The sequence below is a fragment of the Pan troglodytes genome, chromosome 15 (assembly GCF_028858775.2).
Source record: "Pan troglodytes isolate AG18354 chromosome 15, NHGRI_mPanTro3-v2.0_pri, whole genome shotgun sequence".
Lineage (NCBI taxonomy): Eukaryota > Metazoa > Chordata > Mammalia > Primates > Hominidae > Pan > Pan troglodytes.
The window spans coordinates 103,926,285-103,948,131 of record NC_072413.2 but is presented as its reverse complement, the minus strand read 5'-3'; the positions used below and the strand labels follow the sequence as shown (position 1 = coordinate 103,948,131).

The window sequence follows — 21,847 nt, the reverse complement described above, 5'->3', positions numbered from 1 at the left end:
TGCTGCCCTGGAGTTGTCTCAGGGGAGCTGCCTCCTCCAGAGGTTAGAGCACAGTCCCAGGTAATAGGACTAAATTTTTAGATGTGTTATCTTAGACACACTGCACAACTGCTGTGTTCGCTATGTAAATTATCTCCTGTAAAATATAACATTGAAGCCTGCATTAAATATATTGTGTAAATATGTAAGAATAAAAGAAAGTTATGAGAGCTAAGTGTTAATCAAGGCACAAGCATATAATATATAACTATATTTTCCTGAATGATGGAATTACTACCAGTTTCCCCCAGGACACTTCATCTGCCCTGAGCCCAGCCTCTCCTCAGATGTCCCACCCAGAGCTTGCTATATAGTGGGGGACATGCAAATAGGGCCCTCCCTCTACTGATGAAAACCAGCCCAGCCCTGACCCTGCAGCTCTGGGAGAGGAGCCCAGCACTAGAAGTCGGCGGTGTTTCCATTCGGTGATCAGCACTGAACACAGAGGACTCACCATGGAGTTTGGGCTGAGCTGGGTTTTCCTCGTTGCTCTTTTAAGAGGTGATTCATGGAGAAATAGAGATTCTGAGTGTGAGTGAACATGAGTGAGAAAAACTGGATTTGTGTGGCAGTTTCTGATAACGGTGTCCTTCTGTTTGCAGGTGTCCAGTGTCAGGTGCGGCTGGTGGAGTCTGGGGGAGGCGTGGTCCAGCCTGGGAGGTCCCTGAGACTCTCCTGTGCAGCCTCTGGATTCACCTTCAGTAGCTACCACATGAACTGGGTCCGCCAGGCTCCAGGGAAGGGGCTGGAGTGGGTGGCATTTATACAGTATGATGGAAGTAATAAATACTATGCAGACTCCGTGAAGGGCCGATTCACCATCTCCAAAGACAATTCCAAGAACACGCTGTATCTTCAAATGAACAGCCTGAGAGCTGAGGACACGGCTGTGTATTACTGTGCGAGAGACACAGTGAGGGGAAGCCATTGTGCGCCCAGACACAAACCTCCCTGCAGGAACGCTGGGGGGGAATCAGCTGCAGGGGGCGCTCAGGAGCCACTGCTCAGAGTCAGCCCCGGAGGCAGGTGCAGATGGAGGCGTTTCCTGTCAGGATGTGGGACTTTGTCTTCTTCTGACGGTTCCCCAGGGAACCTCTTAAATTTAGAAAACTATTCCTAACAATGTCTTCTCTATGCATATGAGGACCTTTTCTCCCTGGCACAAAATGCAGATTGACGCTGACACGGATGAAAATTCCTCAACCATGGTCACAACCATCAGAGTCCAGAGTAACCTCAGGGCTTCCCGGTGAGTCTTCTCCAATCAGAACCAGGACAGGGACCTCAGTGAGATTCCCTGACTGGAACAGTCTTTACGGGTCCTGGTCACAGACAATAGAGAGGCTGAACCAGGGTCAGCGTCATGTAGAACCTCACAGATTTCACGTCTGATCCTCCTCCGGACACGAAAGTATGCAAATCAGTATCAGGAGCGATCTGGTGCTTCTTTTGTTCCTAATCCATTAACTTTCTTTTTTCGTCGTTTTTCTCCTTTTTCCATTTGTTTTTCCTGCTTTTTGCAAAAGGAAGATGTTTTCCCTGTGAGATGTAGGGGATGACAATTTTGGGGGATGGCTGGAACATCCAATATCCTCAGGGCTGACCATCAGTAAGTGCAGGTTGGAAGTCTCAGAAAGAGCTGAAGCTGCTTAATCACCGTGGAGTTTTACCTTCTCCAGTTCTGTTCTGATGGAAACAGGGCAAGCAGGTTATCAATGATAATCTACCTAACATAGAGTCAACCGATTCCAGTTTCAATAACGTCTGTTAAAAATTCACACCACCACATGGATTAGTGTTTTGTCAAATCAATACACAGTATTGTCCAGCTAAGTAGACACAAAGACGGACCGTTGCCCATGGAGACAAACATTAACCTGAGTTGTAGGTTCTTACAGTGTTAAAGGTGTAAAACTGATTATTAAAAATGAGGCTATTTTTCTTTTTGCTGTTGAGTTGTAGAAGTTTCTTTTACATTTGGACATTAAAACTTTTTTAGATATATGGCATATTATCCAATTCTGTAAGTTGTAGTTACTTTGTTGCTTTGCAGAATCTTTTTCATAGTCTATTCCCACTTGTTCAATTCTGCTTTTTTTGTAGGTGATTTGAATGTAATATCCTGAAAAAGATGCTAATTTTTTGAGAGTTGGGAGTTTTACAATTACAGGTATTTCAGTTAGATATTTGAGGCATTTGGAGTGAATTTTTGTGTTTATTCTAACCTAAAATTCTTAATTCTTTTCATGGGAAAATCCGGTTTTCATACCACCCTCTTTGGAAGACACTACAATGTAGCCATGTCATATTGATGGTTCTCATGCTAAAAATCAGCTCGTCATCAATATGTGGGTTTATGTCTAAGCTCTGTGTAGGTATTTATGCCAGAACTTTCTATGTTTTTAACAAATGTTGAGGCCTGGAAGTGAAATGCCTAAAGCTTTCTTCTTGCCTTGTTACAGATATTGGACCAAAATATTCTAACCTTTTACTATTGAGTGTAATAATAGCTGTGGCCTTTCTTAACGGCTTTTATTATGTTCAAGTTGTTTTCTTGTCTTCCTACTTTGTTCATAGTTTTTATAATGAAACTGATTTTTTTCAAATTCTTTTTCTGTGTCTGATGAAATGTTACTGAGATATTTTTTCTTTAGTTTTTTAATGTGCTGTACCAAATTGGTTGATTTGAGAATGTTGAATCAAGTATGCATCTCAGGAAGAAGTTTGATTTGGTCATGGTGTACGGTCTTCTAAAAAGCTTTGGAGCTCAGTTTACTATTGTTGGGGATTAATTCATGTCTACTAATGATATTGGTCTGTAGTTTTCTTTTATTGTGGTGCCTTTGTCTATTACTGGTAATACTATCATGGTAGCCTCATAGAAAGAGTTTAGAAGGTATATGGCAGACTACCTTTAAAATAGATGTTATCAGTGGAGAAATGGTGATAGTTTTTCTTCACTTTTCTGTTGGGAAGAATTTTATGTTGTTTAAAAGATATTCAGAATGACTTAACCTGGTTTATGAGCTTTCCTTCTATTCCTTTCTTCCATTCTTTTTGAAGAACTGCTTACCTTTCCTATTTATTTTTAAGTTTGTTTTTAGACTTATGCAATCCATTTTGAGGTGAAACTTGGTGGAATTTTTTCTAATAAATAAGAAAAAATAAATCATTTAATTGACTTTTATTCAGGTTGATTCGTTTAATATTTGCTAAAGGCCAGTTCTTTAAGGTATGACACACAATAAATCCCAAATGGCAGTACCTCATTGTTTACTTAGCTTTTGTACTTATATTTTTCAGAGGAAGAACCACTACTGTAAATTGTAAATAGCCAAGACATAATTGTATTGTATGCAAATCTGTGACTGTTTACAGTTTCATCTCTGAGAAACATAAAGTTTATTTACTATATATATATAAAGAGTTTGGAAGGTTGACTCCTCACCAATTTTTGAAAGAGTTACAGAAGGCCTGGCATTTCTTCTTTAAATGTTCAGGTTCATTTTATGGTGTAACATATAACCTATCATGGAGAATGTTCAATGTGTGCTTGAGAAGGATGTGTATTACGTGACTCTTGGTTGGAAGGTTCTGTAAATATCATTCAGATAAATTTGTTCAATAGTGTTGTTTAACTTCAGAGGCACATTAGGAATTTTCTTTCTGGATTTGCTATACATTATGGTCATGAGGTATTAAGGTCTTCTGTTATTTTTGTATTGTTTTCTATTTCTTTATATCTCTTACAGTTTGTTTAATGCAGTTATATTTGTATTTGTACACATGTGTAAAACCAAAAATCATAATTGCTAAATGAGTTTTATGGCACAGTCACATTATAAGTAATATTTTTCCAAATGCTACCATTGCCACTAAACTCCTCCTGGAGTCTGACATCTGCTCTGGGCACTGCCTTCTTCTCAGGCATCCCACACTGGAGCTTGCTATAGAGGAGGAGGGAGGGCCCCTCTCCTGGTGAAAACAAGCCCAGACCTGACCCTGCAGCTCTGGAAGAAGAGCCACAGCCCTGAGATTCCCAGGGGTTTCCATTTGGTAATCAGGACTGAACACAGAGAACTCACTATGGGGTGTGAATTAAGCTGAATTTTTCTTGTTGGTATTTTAAAAGGTGACTCATAGGGAACTAGAGTGAGTGAGAGTGAGAGGATATGAGTAAGAGAAACAGTGGATATGTTTGGCAGTTTCTGACCAGGATTTGTGTGTATTTTCAGGTGTTCAGTGTGAGGTGGAGCTGATAGAGCCCGTAGAGGACCTGAGACAACCTGGGAAGTTCCTGAGACTCTCCTGTGTAGCCTCTAGATTCGCCTTCAGTAGCTTCTGAATGAGCCGAGTTCACAAGTCTCCAGGCAAGGGGCTGGAGTGAGTAATAGATATAAAAGATGATGGAAGTCAGATACACCATGCAGACTCTGTGAAGGGCAGATTCTCCATCTCCAAAGACAATGCTAAGAACTCTCTGTATCTGCAAATGAACAGTCAGAGAACTGAGGACATGGCTGTGTATGGCTGTACATAAGGTCCCAAGTGAGGAAACATCGGTGTGAGTCCAGACACAACATTTCCTGCAAAAAGAAGAAAGGAGTCTGGGCCAAAGGAGACACTCAGCACTCCCAAAACAGGTGCAGCCCCAAGGCAGGTGCAGATGGAGGGAGGGTAAGGGCTGCTTTCCTTCAGGATCTGTGGTTTCCTCTGCTTCTAATATTTCCCCTCTGAGCCTCTGTACATTTATGTTTTGTGCCCACCATGAGGTCCCTAGATTAGAAAACTAATTTAAAAGAGGAAATATTCTCATATGTCCCAAAAACAGATGTAAGTTTTGGAGGCATAAAAATGCATAGGAGCCGGGTGAGTCTGTAGACACTGCCACCCCACAATGCCAGACCCACAACTAGTGCTGGAGAAGGGTGGGAGTTTGATGGAGCTTCCCTGATGACCCCGTGGTCCAAGCTAAGTCCAGCAAGGCCATTGGTGCCTCGCTGAGCACAGTTGTCCATCAGGATCTCCCATGTGTCCCAGCAGCAGCCATGCCTCAGTGTCTCCACTGTGCACAGCCATTGTCTGGGAGGAGCTCCCAGGATGGGTGTCTTTGGCACACACAGGTGATGGGTGTTAGAGTGCAGTGCAGCAGCTGGCTGCCTGGTCTATTGGGCTCCTGGATATTGGAGGGATTGGAGGTGCATTCTCAGGGCCAGCACGCTGTTTGTTAATTTTTGTATAAAAACCATGTGATTTAATTCATTTTCTCAGATGACATAGATAATTAATAACACAATCTGCAAACAATTGTAATTTTCAGCTTTAGCCCATTTTCATTGTTTCTTAATTCTGTGCAGCATCCAGACATGGTATTGCCCTTCTCATGAGAAACTGCTCGATCTAAACTGAAACCAGTTGTTTCTCCTATTCTTTGGTTTCTTCCACGTGCAGAGATCTTGATTAGAGCAAGTTTGGTACTTTCCACACACTCACCCTCACCTCCCCAGATAAAGAGCAGAAATTCTCCTTAGACTGAGTCTGAGGGAGGAGCTGTTCCTGTACCACTCAGGGCCTGCGGAGACCCCCCCAGGTGCGGCTTCACTGAGTCAGGTGTTTCACTCCCTGTGATTGCTGCTCAGGTCTAATTGTGGACGCAGAATTAGGACAGTCTTCAGGTTATCACAGGTGAATCCTATTCTAAAAATCATCGTTATCACACACCGTGGTAATAATTCAATGTTCATTTTTCTAAACAGCAGTTTCTCTTTTTTATTTGGTTGCAAGTTTGAGGAAAGGAACATGTGATAATACTTTTTAATCTAACCTCAAAATCTACTGAATTGTTCTAGGAGACTCACAAATTGGACAGGAGTGAGCTCTTTATGCTCATAACAAATGCATGTATTTGGGAATTTCACCGTGTTGTCCAGAACCTGTTAACATCAACAACAATGTTTCGCAGTGCACTTCTGGCTTGAGATCCTCACAGACCCTCTCCGTCACCTGCACTGTCTCTGGATTCCCCATCATGACCAGTGTTTCCTACTAGAATTGTATCTGCTTGCCCCTAGAAGATGGACAGGAGTGGATCAGGTGCATGGGTTGTGAAGGGAGCACAAATTACAACCCACTTCTCAAGAGTCCATATCCACATCCAAGAAACAGTTCTTACAGCTGAGCTCTGTGCCCAGTGAACACACAACTATGCATTTTGAAGCAAAAGACGCAATGAGGGGCCTTCATTGTGAGCCTAGACACAAACCTCCCTGCAGGGGTGAATAGGAGCAGCAGGGGGCATTCGGGGCAGTATGGGGGCTTAGGATGATTGTTGGGGGTGAGGATGAGCAGGATCAAGGCTCAGCATCAGGGCAAGTGCAACAGGGCAGAAAAGGGGCTGTAGATGTGGGTTGTTCTCACCATCATATTTCACCACCAGACACCCTCCACTACATCTCTTCTAATGTCTGAGTGTTGATATGATTAGAAAATGGCATTTATGTAAATACTAATATGTACCCATATGGAGGTGCATCCAGTTGTCCTCTCCATCTTATGTGGACATTGTCCATCAAGCACTAAGTCCCTGTATTTACTTGAGTACCTCACACATTATGGTCAAAACAGATAGGGTCTCTTTGGCATGGTCTCTCCTCCTGCCTTCTCTCTCTGTCACACAAAAACACGTGAACTGACACACACACAGAGCTTCCCAACTTTAATTATCTGATGTATTGAAGCAAATTGATTAGTGTGCAGCTTTTCTGCTTTGCCTGCTATTCATGTTATGTAAAAATAAGAACCATGTGTTTCTCAGCTTGTTATTTCTCTGAGCTAAGTAGCATCTTTGTTTATTATACCCAGAGACCAAAAGTGATCCAACTGTTATTCAGCAGCTTAACTGGTAAACAAATTGTGGAAAATTCACTTACTGGAATAATACCCACTGTTACAATCAAGTACTGCTGGATGCACTCAACACCATGCTTAAAATAACAAGTACCTGAATAAGTAAAATAAGTCAAACAAACAAAAGTGCATACATACGATTCCACTTCTATAATTTCTATAAAGTAAAAATGAACTTAAAGTTACATAAAAAGATCTGTAGTTGACTGGGGACATGGTACAAGAAGAGATGGTATAGAAAGGAGAAACGACAGGAGAGCAAAAGGAAATTTCTAGGATAATTGATTTTTTCTCTGTTAGTAAAAGTGAGGATTATGTCACTATTTGTAAAATTGTACACTTTATGTAAAGATTCTTATTTGCTAATTTCACCTCATTAAAATATTGCAAATTTTAAAATGTCTAATTTGGTAGAAAAGGTAGTAGAGAGAGATGAATAAAATACATAAAATTCAGAGAGTCCTGAATACACACATGAATGGACCGTGGGTCTCACTGTACTTTGAGGGAGACACTAGAATACAAAAACATAATGACAGGATTTCAGTACATGAAAGGAGCTTCTCAAACCCCAGGAGGCATGTCCAACTGCATCCTGGAGTTAACTCAGGGAGCAGGCATGTCCTTTGGAAGGAGCCGTGACACCAAGCTCCCAGCATCCATTGTAGCCGACACAATGCCAATGCCAAGAGATCTCGACTAAAATTTTCTGTGGATGTTGAGTGTGATTATGCCACACACTCACACCAAGTGAGTATGGAAAGGATAGTTACCTGTATCCTTAAGGTGTCTGCTGAGAGCAGGGCAGGTCTCTCATTAAGGTCCAAAGTGGCTTGATAGGGCAGGGAAGGAGACTGGCTCAGGGTTGTTATCATGGTTTGGTGGGGAGCGGGGCAGAGCATCCTACTTGCAGGAAGGGTTTTGTGGGGTTTCAAGGTCAAATTGGCATCAAATGAGGGAGCTCCTGTGATTTCTGACTAGATTTACCTTGTATGCTTAAAAAAAGAGATGATGGAGGAAAGAGCCTGAAGTTCTCAGCAGTCAGGCCTAAACATAGACTCTGATGACTTACTCTAAATAGCAAGTATACAAATGATGAGTAAGAAGAGAGACAAGACTCCAATATGGGTGGACAACAGCCAGGTCTGCAGAAAATGAGAAGACTGTTTATAAGCAAAGAATAATGAGGAGAATATTGAGGAGGATTCTGGTCCAATGTCTTGTGTGTAAGCTTTTCATGATTTGAGATCATCAGCTTATTCTGAAGGTCTTAGGTCACCTGTTTTCTTCAAAATATCAGAAGTGCCAGACGATATGTGAGGATGCGCAGTTTAACTTCCTCTGAGTAGCTTTACAATTGTGTGAAATTCTTAATTTTTTTTTTTTGAGACGGAGTCTCTGTTGTGCAGGTTGGACTGCAGTGCTGTGATCATAACATAGCTCACAGTGATTTTAAATTCCTGGCTTATAGAATCCTCCCACCTCAACCTCCTGACTAGCAAGTAGCTAGGTTTCCAGGGCGCTTCATCTACACTTGGCCATTCTTGCCATTCTTTTTTTTTTTTTTTTCTTAGGTGGATTTTCCCTCTTCTTGCCCAGACTGGAGTGCAATGGTGCCATCTCAGCTCACTGCAATGTCCCCCTCCCAGGTTCAGGTGATTCTCCTACCTCACCCTCCAGAGTAGCTGGGATCACAGGCATGTGACACCATGCCCCGCTAATCTTGTATTTTTATCAGAGATGACATTTCTCCATATTGGTCAGGCTGGTCTCAAACTCCCTACCTCAGGTGATCCTTCCACCTCAGCCTCCCAAAGTGCTGGAATTACAGGCGTGGGGCACCGCAACTGGCCTCTTCATTTTTATTCATATGTTCCTTCAGCAGCCACTATGTCTTCCCACTGATTTCTTCAGTTTCTGCCTTTTCCTTTTGAATAAGGCTGTTACTCCTGAGGGAAGATGGGAGGTGGGCCTGGACAGGGACTTGGTGCATTCCTCTCTCCCCTCCCAGTTCTTATTGGTTTCTCCAGTGTGTGTAGAACAGTGGTTTTGGTGGCTTTACCTCTGCAGATAATTTCTCTTGCAATGTAGTGGTGATGGGGAGGTGTGTCTGGATGCATTTCAGCTGTAGTTGCTGTTTTGCTTTCCCAGGCAGCACCATCCCAAGGGGTAGAAGGTGGAGCATTTTGTGATGTATCCCCAGTACTGAAGAAAAAGGCTTCAATAGCAGGAGGAATTCCTCAACTGTATACACTCTGAGAATTTAAACAATAACTTCTCTATCACACTCAAATTGAAACCATCCAATGAATATGTCTACTTTAATCGTGTGCTAACTTAAATGGCATTTGGCAGCCTCTGTCCCAGAAAAGATTATCATCTGCTCCTGTTTATTTCCCTGCAAGTCCTTATCTCTCTTCAGATTTCAGATATATTGTTTGTCCTATAACATCAAAAATTTGATGTATATGTGCTAATTTGCAGATCAGTAAGTTTATTAGCTGTTGTAAGAATAATAACATTTTTATGGGGTGCTTACATCTCCAAGCTGAGAAGCACCTCTATGTGTAATACTAAGAAACTAGAAATCATACACATATCAAGAAGATATATAGATAAAAAGTAATGGCATGCTAATTTACTGTAATAACATCCATCATGAGAATCAATACATTGTTGATGCTCAACATGTTTGCATCATAAGTAGTTATGTGCGACAAGCCACACAAATAGAACACAGACTATATAATTCCTGTATAATTCTTGAAACTCAAAACTAAAGCATTAAATATGAAGGACTGACTCAGAATATGGTGGGGAAGAAAATATTTGGGAAGGAGGAATTGTAGAGGAACACAAGGAAACTTTTAAGTGTAATTTGTTTGTTCATTATTTGGATGGCTTTTGGAGATGCACAGGTGAGCACGAGTGGAATTACATTTTGTTTTGTTTGTTTGTTTGTTTTTCTGAAGAGATGTGGTCCTTCCCTGTGACCCAGGCTGGAGTGTAGTGGTGGGATCATAGTTCAATGTAGCCTCGAACTTCTGGTCTCCAACAATACTCCTGCATCTGCCATCTAAGTAGCTGAAACTACCGTTGTGTGCCACCAGGCTTGGCTTGAGTACTTATTAAACTACACACTTTTAGCAATATTTAATGTATAGTAATAATGTCTCAATAAGACTATTACAAATCAATGAATGAATAATTTGTTCAGTACAGATTCATGGAAAAATAGACATTAACATGATGAGTGTCTGACATTTATGAAAATACAGCTGCATGAAATGTGCTTCTCTTTACATTCATTAGGTAAACACAATAGTGCATACACATCACACCGTGCTTTCATTACAGGAAGAAAGTTCTGAAAAAGTCACTGGGGTGAACCACATTGTGCTGGGCTAGGTTCAGGGAGCAGTGAGGCCCAGTGTTGTGACCTTCAACCACAGAATCCTAAAAAAAAAAAAAAAAAAAAAAAAAAGAGGCTGCCTCAAAGTCCCCATCAGTTCCCAGACTCGCTATGTTTCTGGATCGTATCAGTGCATCCGGAGCTCCCTGGTGGCTTTAGTGATTCCTCGCTTGCCATGCTGAGGTCTCCCTGTAGATTATGTTGGGTTTTCTAAGACCGTTTTGCTACTGTAAGATCCACTCCCTGGGACAGAGCGATTCCCTCTAAACCTGATGGAGGTTCTGAACTACAAATAACGTTAAGTGAATCCTGGTGTGTCTGAACTCAAGTGATTGTTACATTAAGCTGCTGTTCCAATCTGTTTCCTCACCTGGGACAACAGGAGCCAGGACCTAGTGAGTTGAGGCCCCAGGAAGATAACGGAATTCTCAGAGGGCACAGCCAGCATCCTCCTCCCAGGGAGAGTCTAAAAGACTGGGGCCTCCCTCATCCCTTTTCACCTGTCCATACAGAGGCACCACCCACATGCAAATCTCACTTAGGCACCCACAGAAAACCACCACACATTTCCTTAAATTCAGGGTCCTGCTCACATGGGAAATACTTTCTGAGACTCACGGACCTCCTGCACAAGAACATGAAACACCTGTGGTTCTTCCTCCTGCTGGTGGCAGCTCCCAGATGTGAGTGTCTCAAGGCTGCAGACATGGAGATATGGGAGGTGCCTCTGATCCCAGGGCTCACTGTGTGTCTCTCTGTTCACAGGGGTCCTGTCCCAGGTGCAGCTGCAGGAGTCGGGCCCAGGACTGGTGAAGCCTTCACAGACCCTGTCCCTCACCTGCGCTGTCTCTGGTGGCTCCATCACTAGTGGTTATTACTACTGGAGCTGGATCCGCCAGCCACCAGGGAAGGGACTGGAGTGGATTGGGAGTATCTATTATAGTGGGAGCACCTACTACAACCCATCCCTCAAGAGTCGAGTCACCATATCAGTAGACACGTCCAAGAACCAGTTCTCCCTGAAGCTGAGCTCTGTGACCGCCGCGGACACGGCCGTGTATTACTGTGCGAGAGGCACGGTGAGGGGAGGTGAGTGTGAGCTCAAGACAAAAACCTCCCTGCAGGGAGGCGGAGGAGCGGGCGCAGGTGCTGCTCAGGACCAGCAGGGGGCGCGCGGGTCCCACAGAGCAGGAGGCCGGGTCAGGAGCAGGTGCAGGGAGGGCGGGGCTTCCTCATCAGCTCAGTGGTCTCCCTCCTCGCCAGGACCTCAGCTGTCCCCAGGGCTCCTCTTTCTTTATTATCTGTGGTTCTGCTTCCTCACATCCTTGTGGTAGGAAAGGAAGGAGGAAGGCAAATTTTCCTCTTAGAGTCAAAGTGTCACTAGTTACTAGGAACTTTCCTACAAGTTCCTGAATGTCCCATTTTTCCTTCTTAATTAAAAAAATATATATATTCCAATACTTCTCACCATCTCTTGATTTGTGTCATCAGTTGAATTGTGCTGTCTTTGAAATTCAAATGCTGAAACCTTAAATCCAATTGATCTATATTGGAATTTTAAGGATGGAATTAAGGTTAAATGTGATCATAAGTCTGAGATTCTAATGCAATAGATCTCTTGTCTTTATAAGAAGTGGAAGAGTCACCAGAGACCTCTCACTTTTCCTGTGCACACAGAGAAGAGGCCATGTGGAGACATAGTGGACTAGAAGATGCAAGCCAAGAAGAAGCCGCACCAAGAACCAACCCTGCCAGCACCTGGACCTTGGACATTCAGACTTCAGAATGGTGAGAAAATCAATGTTTGTTGTTTAAGCCACCCACTCCTGTTGTCTTCTTATGAAGACCCAGACAGACTAATACCACATAACTCTGTTATCTCCTGGAGGGAGAAGCAGCCCCCTGAGGCTGGGCACATCTCTCAGATTTCCATATGAAGTTGGCAGAAATAGTAGTTCTCATATCAAAATGTGTCATGGCCCTGTTGGCCATTTTTTTTTTGACGGAGTCTCGCTCTGTGGCCAGGCTGGAGTGCAGTGGTGCAATCTCAGCTGACTACAACCCCCGTCTCCTGGGTTCAAGCAATTCTCCTTCCTCAACCTCCTGAGCAGCTGGGACTACAGGTGTCCACCACCATGCCAGGCTATTTTTTTTTTGTATTTTTAGCAGAGACAGGGTTTCACTGTGTTAGGATGGTCTCAAATCTCCTCACTGCATGATCTGCCTGCCTCGGTTTCCCAAAGTGTTGGGATTAAAAGTGTGAGCCACCGCACCTGGCCCCTGTTGGCCATTTTTGGGGCAAGGTCTCTGAAACCAGCCCTGGTGCCTGTACCACAAGATTTTCTTTTATATTTCATGTGGATATAACAAATGGACAATGAGGACCAGCTGCATGGAGACTGACCACTGAACATCTTCTGCTGTCTCCTAAGTAAGTCACAGGAAAACACACCAACATCACCAACATAACTGTTTTCCTTCAACTTCCTCGAACGAACTATAGAAATGATCCCTTAAAGTATAGTCTATTCCTTCAACTTTCTAAATTTGCATTGATGCTTCCTAAGTTAGGAGCTACACAGGGTCTGAGTTTTGTTCCCTTTCTCCCAGTCTTCCCCAAGTATCAAGGACAGAGTAGATTTAAATTAAATTTGGCCGTCCATGCCCCCAACACCACATCGGTTTCTAACATCCTTGTCATGTACCCATCCTTCTGCGGGCACCCCACATCAGGTTGCCCAGGAATGGCCAGAAGCTGGCATCACCTTATGGGCTGAGGCTACAAGTTATACAGACGTGTGATTTCAGTCACACACACTCTACTGCAGGACACACCTGTGTTCTGAGGAGCTCAGGCGCCTGCTGATCTCAGGTCTTCTCTAATAAATTACACACCTCTTATGAATGAAGGTCCAGATGGCCCCATCAGCTGCAGAGCAGTGGATTAAAGCTCATGGGTGGGTCAGTCAGGCAGAAGTCAGACAATGGGATAATAGAAGTCAGACAATAGTCACTGAGGTTCCCAGTGTATTTTAATGGAATAAAACAATATTAGCAACAAAGGGCCAGTAAAGAAGACTGGCTCTTGAAGGTATTTAAGGACCAGGAACTTTATTTGGGGGGAAAGTGAGAGACACTTTTACATGGAAAGCCCTAAAGCACATACAGCAGCTAACAGAGTGGCCACTGTGCACATGAGGGCTGAGGAGACGGATGGTAGTTTACGTTGCTCCAAGATGTTCCTGGGTGTGTGATGGTTAGACTCCTCATGCATATGAAAATAAGAGCTGGACTCAGGGAGAAACAAGGGCCATACCCCATAGAAAAGGGAGAAAAGAAACAGATGGGCACCCCTGGAGAGAGCTCATTAGATTTGGTAGGTTTGAGATGAAAATTACTTCCAAAGGTTTTGATATTCTAAGCTAAATATGAATCTCTTCAATAAAGTGAGAATTAAAAGAAGAATGGAGCTAGGAGTTGAGAGAGGGAACAAATTATGAGAGAGCAGAAAGCAAATCCACCAAAACTGTCACATGACAGAGGCCAGAATGGAGCTGATGCAGCTACTTCACTATTCTGCAGACCTAGTTGACCATGTGGAGAAGGGGTTCGAACAAACGGGGACGTTCTCCAACCTTCCAAAACAACCTCCTTCTTATGCATATGCAGTAATCATGATTCTCAGGGTGGCCTTCCCAAGTTTCCTGTTCTTACCTCTTCCCCCAGGGGTAGAGTGTCTTTTCCAACCCACAGTGGTTTCTCTGCCATGTCCTCAGCTTCTCCTCCATTGTACTTAACCTGAAGATTAAGGATTTCATCTGGATGGAGTTTCCTGGGAATCGTCTGTTTTCTTTGGTTTCTGTTGACCACATCACAGGCCATAGGACTCAGGTTTTAGTGGATTTCCCCTGGAGACAGTGGAGGTGAATCCAGGCGTTCCACAGTCCTTACCGTTCTTCTCTTCCTGTCAGCACTGCAGGGCAGCAGATAAGGGAGCTGACTGTGGATTTTTCAGATCCCCGGGAAAAAGCCTGCAAGGACTAATAGTTTCACATCTAACACCATTAGCACATGCATCCAAAATTAAAAAAAAATCCTCACTAAGTATTTCCAGGTTAGCCTGTTCCTCTCTCAGTGCCATCCCGTGGCACCTGCCCTGGGTTCGGTAACATGTGGGCCCCAGTCCTCTCTGCAGGTGTCTGCCTCCTCAGATTTCAGTCCTCTTGTTTGCTCCATGAAAGCAACTCAGATATGTTAAAAGGTTTTCTTCTTCATTTATTCATAATTTTTCAGGTTTGTTGTTAATGAGGAAAGAGTAAGATCATAGTTTCCTCATTTTTCACATTCCCATACTGAGTAACTGCTCTCTCTCTGTGAAAGCCAGAAATTAAGGGAACAACTCAAGTATCCATATCCATTACAAGTGAATGTTAGACAATTTGACGTATGATTATGAACTAAAGTACAACACAGGATTAGAATCAAGGCATCCTCGTTCTCATAAAATCATGGCTGCATTCACAAATAACTGTGCTGAGTGGAAGTAGCTAACAAATTAACAGTGCACTTCATAAACTTCTATTTGTATAAACTGCAGAAGGTACAGCTATTCTAAAGCAACAGAGAAGATTACATATTTGGTGAGAATTGGGTTTTGAAAGTAATGGGGTGGTGAGATAAAATTACAGAGAAGTGACACAAAGATTTAGGTGTGAATTGTACACAAATTAATTGAAGCTCTGATTAAAGGGTTGCACACATGTTACCATTTTCCAAATTATGCAGTATATATTTGAATTAATTATTAATTGTACTTAAATAAAGCAGTAACAAAGAAACAAATGAATACATTTATTGAGGTGGAGCCAAAACTAGATGGGAATGAACACTCGAAACATCTCTGACTCTTGATGAACACTGGTTCTCTCTATGTATTTCAGGTCAGTAGCAGAACACACTAAAAGAAAACAGAGATGTTTTCTGGCAGGGGTGGAATCCTGCAGACCTCACTAGGCATGTCTCACACTGCCCTGGAGTTGTCTCAGGGGAGCAGTCTCCTCTAGTGGTCAGAGGCATAGGCCGAGATAATGGGGCTAACTCAGTCCAGCTGTGTGACCTTGAATGCATTGTATAAACACTCTGTTCTGTGTGTAATTTATCTTCCTTAAAATGTGACGTTGACACTTGCATTAAATGTATTCTGTAAATATGTAAAAATGGGATAAGATGATGACTGGTAAATGATTATCAGGGCACAATCATATAAAATGATATTGTTCTGAATGATAAGATTACTACAAATCTCCCCCAGCGCACTTTTATCTGCTCTGAGCCCTGCGCCTCCTCAGGATTCCCATCCCAGAGCTTGCTATACAGGAGGAGACACGCAAATAGGTTTCTCCCTCCGCTGATGAAAAGCAGCCCAGCCCTGACCCTGCAGCTCTGGGAGAGAAGCCCCAGCCCTGGGATTCCCAGGGGTTTCCATTTGGTGAACAGGTCTAAATGCAGAGGATTCACCATGGAGCTTGGGCTGAGCTGGGTTTTCACTGTTTCTGTTTTAAAAGGTGAACTAGAGAGATAGAGTGTGAGTGAATAAATTTGAGATAACCAGTGGATATGTCTGGCCGTTTCTGACCAGGATGTCTACGAGTTTGCAGGTGTCCAGTGTGAGGTACAGCTGATGGAGTCCGAAGAAGACCCAAGACAACCTGGGGGATCCCTGAGCCTCTCCTGTGCAGACTCTGGATTAACCGTCAGTAGCTACTGAATGAGCTCGGTTTCCCAGGCTCCAGGGAAGGGGCTGGAGTGAGTAGTAGATATACAGTGTGATGGAAGTCAGATATGTTATGCATAATCTGTGAAGAGCAAATTCAGTATCTCCAAGGAAAATACCAAGAACTCACTGTATTTGCAAATGAATAGTCTGAGAGCAGAGGGCATGGCTGTGTATTACCATATGTAAGGTACCAGGTAAGAAGACATTGGTGTGAACACAGACACAGAGTTTCCTGCAATGATAAGGGAGGAGGCTGGGATAAAGTGGGCACTCAGAACCCAGAGAAAACAGGGGCAGCTCTAGGGCAGGTGCAGACGGTCGTCATGGCCTGCTTTCCTTCAGGGTCTGTGGCTTCCTCTGCATCCAACAGTTTCCCTTGGAGCCTCTCGACATTTATGTTTCTGTGGCCACCCCTGAGGTCTCTGGATTAGAAAAGTTTATTATAAGAAGAGGAAACATTCTCATTTATCCCAAAGCAGATGTAAGTAATGGAAGCAAAAAATGCACAGGAGGCCAGGTGGGGCTGTAGATACTGTCACCCCAGAATGTCAGTCTCACCACTAGTGCTGGAGAGGGATGGGAGTTTGATGGAGCTTCCCTAACAACTCTGTGGTCCAAGATAAGTCCAGCAAGACCATTGGTGCCTCCCAGAGCACAGTTGTCCATCAGGGATGTCCAGTGCTTCCCAGCAGCAGCCATGCCTCAGTGTCTCCACTGTGCACAGCCACTGTCTGGGAGGAGCTCCCAGGATGGGTGTCTTTGGCACACACCAGGTGGCGGGTGTTAAGAGTGCAGTGCAGCAGCTGGCCGCCCGGTCTATTGGTTTCCCTGATGCTGGAGAGATGGGAGGTGCATTCACAGGACCAGCACCCTGTTTGTGAATTTTTATATAAAAACCCTGATTTTACTTCATTTTCTTGGAGGACATAGATAACTAAAAACAGAATCTGCAAAGAAATTGTAATTTTCAACTTTACCCCAAATTCATTGTTTCTTAATTCTGTGCAAGATCCAGACATATGATTGCCTTCCTCATGATAATTTATTCTATGTAAAACCGAAATCATTTTTTCTCCTATTCTTTGTTTCTGTTCAAGTACAGAGATCTTGAGCAAAGTAAGTTGGGTTCTTTCCACACACTAACCCTCACCTCCCCCAGAGAATGAGCAGAGATTGTCCTCACTCTGAGTCTAAGGGAAGAGCTGTTTCTGCACAACTCAGAGCCTGCAGAGACCCCCAGGTGCAGCTTCAGTGAGTCAGACATTTCTCCATGTGGGCGACCTCCACTGCCAGTGATTGCTGCTGAGGTCTAATTGTGGGTTAAGCATTACGACACCCTTTAGGTGATCACATCTCAAGCCCATTCTGAAAATCACCATGAACAGAGATAGTTCAGTGGCCATTCTCCTGACATAAGTTTCTCTTTATTACTTGGTTCCAAGTATGGAGAAAAATGTGACCCTATATTTGTCTGAAACCAACATCAGCATCCACTGCATTACGCTAGGAGACTCACTAATTGAACACAAGTGAGCTCGTTATTCTCATAGAAATGTAAGTATTTGGAAATTTCAGCGTGTTCTCCAGAACCTGTGCCTGCCAGCAACTGTGTTTCTCGGTGCACTCTTGGCCTGATGAAGCCCTCACAGACCCTCTCCCTCACCTGTGCCATCTCTGCATTCTCCATCACAACCAGTGTTTCCTTCTGGAGCTGCATCCATCAGCGCCCCCATGGGAGGTACTGGAGTGGATGGGGTGCATAGGTCATGGAGGGAGCACAAATTACTCCCCTCTTCTCAAGAGTCCAGTCACCATCTCCAGATCCATGTCCAAAAAGTAGTTCTTACAGCTGAACTATGTGAGCAACAAACACATAGCCATGTATTTTAGAGCAAAAGACACAGTGAGGAAACCACAGTGTGAACTCATATCCAAGCCTCCCTGTGGGGGTGCATAGGACAGCCAGGGTTACTCAGGACACCAGGTTCCCTCAGGACACCAAGGGGCACTCAAGACCATTGTAGAGGCACGCCGGTAGCCGGGGGCTCTCGGGAACCATGGGGGAAAATCAGGACACCAAAGGGTGCTTGGTACAGCGGGGGGCTCAGGATTATTGTGGGGATTCAGAAAGAGCAGGTTCAAGGCTGTCATTAAGAAAGTTTATCAAACTCCACCAGTCATGTGATATTAGCTCGTTTTCACAGTGGTATAAAGAACTACCTGAGACGAGGAGTTTACAAAGAAAAGAGGTTTAGTTGACTCACAGTTCTGCATGGCTGGGGAGGCCACAGGAAACTTACAATCATGGTGGAAGGTGAAGGCGAAGCAAGGCACATCTCACAGTGCATCAGGAGAGAGAGGGGGAAGTGACACATACTTTTAAACTATCAACTCTTGTGAGAACTCACTCACTATGATGAGAACAACATGGGAGAACTGCCCTCATGATCCAATAACCTCTCACCTGGTCCCTCACTTGACATGTGTGGATTAGAATTTGAGATGATATTTAGGTGGGGAGACAAAACAAATCTATAGCAAATGTCTAGCTCTGTCCTGGAGTTGTTTCAGGGATCCAGTGTATCCTGTTGATAGAAACAGTGATCGCCATCCTAACTGGTGTGAGATGGTATCTCATTGTGGTTTAGATTTGCATTTCTCTGATGGCCAGTGATGATGAGAATTTTTTCATGTGTCGTTTGGCTGCATAAATGTCTTCTTTTGAGAAGTGTCTGTGAAAAAAAAGAAACAGTGACACCAAGCTCACACCATCAGTTGTAGCTGACAACATGCAAAGCCAAGAAATCTCAACTGAGATTTAGTGTGTGTGTCATGTCTGATGAAGTCATAAGCTCAGAGCAAGTGAATATGGAAAAGTGTATTATCTGCACAGTATAGGTGTCTGCTGAGTGCAGGGCAGGTCTCGCAGGAATATCTAAAATGGCTTGAAAGAAGAGGAAAGGAGACTGGCTCAGGGTTTTTATAATGGTTTAGTGGTGGTGGCAGAGAGAGGCTTCCCACTCACAGATTGGGGTTTATAAGGTTTGAAATTCCCACTGACATTGAATGAAGAAGCTCCTGTGAGTCCAAACTAGATTCACATTGTGTGGCAAAAAAGGAGATGATGGAGGAGTGTGCCTTAAGTAATCAACTGTCATGCACCAAAAGATAGAGTGACAACTTATTCTAGGTAGCAAAAATAAAAATAATGAAAAAGAAATAAAATAAGGGTTCAGTATGGATGTACAAGACCCAGATCTACAGAAATGAGATGACTTTAGAAATATAAGGAAATAATAATGAGAAAAAGAAGGAGGGGATGGGGAATTAGGGTCCTGGCCTAATGTCTTGGGTGGAAGCTTCTCACAATCAAGGACGATCAGCTTATTCTGCAGGTCTTAGGTGAGACGTCTGCTTCAAAACATCAGAAACTCCAGGCAATCAATGAGGATGCTCAGTTTAACTTCTCCTATTTGAGTAGATTTACAGTTGTGTGGAATTCTTAATTCTTTTTGGTTTGTTTTTAGGGACAGGCTCTCACACTGTTCCACAGCTTAAAGTACAGTTGTGTGATCATAGCTCACTGTAATTTCGAGCTCCGGACTCACGTAATCTTCCCATATTAGCCTCCTGAGTATCTAGAATTAGAGGGGAACGCCACCCCTCACCTCCTTATTCTTTAAAATATTTTTTCATAGAAATAGCGTCTCTTTATGTTGCCCAGGTTGGCTTCAATTTCCTGGTCTCATGGGATTTCCCTCACTTTGCTTCTGAAAGTGGTGTGATTATAGGGAAGATCCACTGCATCTGTCCTGAATTGATTCTTTAGTTGTAATACATGAAGCCAATAATTAACTGCCTGACTGTTTTGTGCAGTGAGTTAGTTAAAAGTTTCTGATAAGATTCCTTCCAATATGATTCAAGAGCAGTATTTTCTGCTGATGTTCCTTTCAGTTTCCCTGTTGAAGATCAGAAGACACTGCGGAAAAGATGTAGTAAAAAGGCAGTTTTAACTCTTCATGATTGGGGCAGATATCACACAGGAATCCCTTTCCGTATTTTGTAACACATGCGTGCAATAGGACAAAGATGATCCCTTGGTGTAAAATCTATAAACGTATGGGCCTTTTAGCTACCAAGTCATAGGGTAATAACTGATGGACCCTGAGGAGTGAACCAGGATTCCATAGTGCTAGTGGGAGAACCCTTGGCCAAGGGAGTTTACATTTTATGGAAACTGATAATTTTTATGTAGCGATGCCATTTTTTAAACATTCCCAGAAGATTGTGAGTGGGATTGACTCTGTCTTCTGTGAACAATGACAGTGCCCTCCATGGTTAGATAATATTTTAAACTAGATTGAGCCGGAGTGGTTGCTGTATTGAATCACCATATTTTTTTAGTTTCATGTTAGCTTTTTGTGTGTGTGTTAGCATTTGCTTTAAAATGATATTAATCAGCCCTCTAGTAGGTAGAAATTCATCTGAGGGTTTCTTCCCTTGTTGTCTATCTCAACAGGATTTCCAGAAGACGTAAGAACCCTCTCTGTTTCTGAAAATATTCCAGGCAGGGCGCTGTGGCTCATGCCTGTAAACCCAGCACTTTGAGAGGCCGAGGTGGGCGAACCCCTTGAGGTTAGGAGTTTGAGACCAGCCTGGTCGGTATGGGGAAACCTCATCTCTACTAAAAATACAAAAATTCGCCGGGCGTGGTGGTGTACACTCGTAATCCCAGCTACTTGAGAGCCTGAGGTGAGAGGATTGCTTGAACCCTGGAGGCGGGGGTTGCAGTGAGCCGAGATTGTGCCACTGCACTTCAGCCTGGGCGACACAGCGAGACTCCGTCTCAAACAAAACAAAACAAAAATTCCAAAGTTGTGCACCCTCTGAAAGCATATGTACTTAATTCTCATTTTTAATGTATTAAAAAGCTCTAATAAGTTCAATGTTTCCTGCCTTCTCAGTTGATTTCATAACACATAGAAGAATATATCCTAAATGAAAGTTTGTGTTCTTAATACAAATTACTGGTTAATAACCTTTACTTTTATTATTGAGGTATTATCCATCAATGTTAATCAATCCTCTCAATGGGACTCTTACCTAAAGAATATACAAAATATTTTCCTGATCATGACATAAAATAGATGTGAACACATTCTTAGCATTCAGCCATGTCTCTTGTCTATTATATTATAAACCACATGCTAACTTTGATTTTATTGGGAATTGTTCTAATTTCTTTTTTTTTCCCACTTCTCTGGTTTTTTTTTTTAACTACAAGTTTTAGGGTACATGTTCACAATGTGCAGGTTTGTTACATATGTATACATGTGCCATGTTGGTGTGCTGCACCCATTAACTCGTCATTTAACATTAGGTATATCTCCTAATGCAATCCCTCCCCCCTCCCCCCACCCCACAACAGGCCCCAGTGTGTGATGTTCCCCTTTCTGTGTCCATGTGTTCTCATTGTTCAATTCCCACGTAGGAGTGAGAACACGCAGTGTTTGGTTTTCTGTCCTTGTGATAGTTTGCTGAGGATGCTGGTTTCCAGCTTCATCCATGTCCCTACAAAGGACATGAACTCATCATTTTTTATGGCTGCATAGTATTCCGTGGTGTATATGTGCCACATTTTCTTAATCCAGTCTATCATTGTTGGACATTTGGGTTGGTTCCAAGTCTTTGCTGTTGTGAATAGGGAATTGTTC

The 21,847-nt window shown here is 43.1% G+C and overlaps 1 pseudogene and 1 gene segment (V, D, J or C); both read left to right on the top strand.

The window, feature by feature from the left end:
• Positions 1-396: 396 nt before the first annotated feature.
• Positions 397-7,344, top strand: LOC134808391 (immunoglobulin heavy variable 3-30-3-like; annotated as a pseudogene).
• A 3,587-nt stretch (positions 7,345-10,931) lies between these two features.
• On the top strand, positions 10,932-15,574 carry LOC112207566 (immunoglobulin heavy variable 4-30-4-like). The segment is given in 3 exon segments: positions 10,932-11,040; positions 11,123-11,446; positions 12,035-15,574. Coding segments are annotated over 3 exon segments (402 nt in total).
• Positions 15,575-21,847: the final 6,273 nt, after the last annotated feature.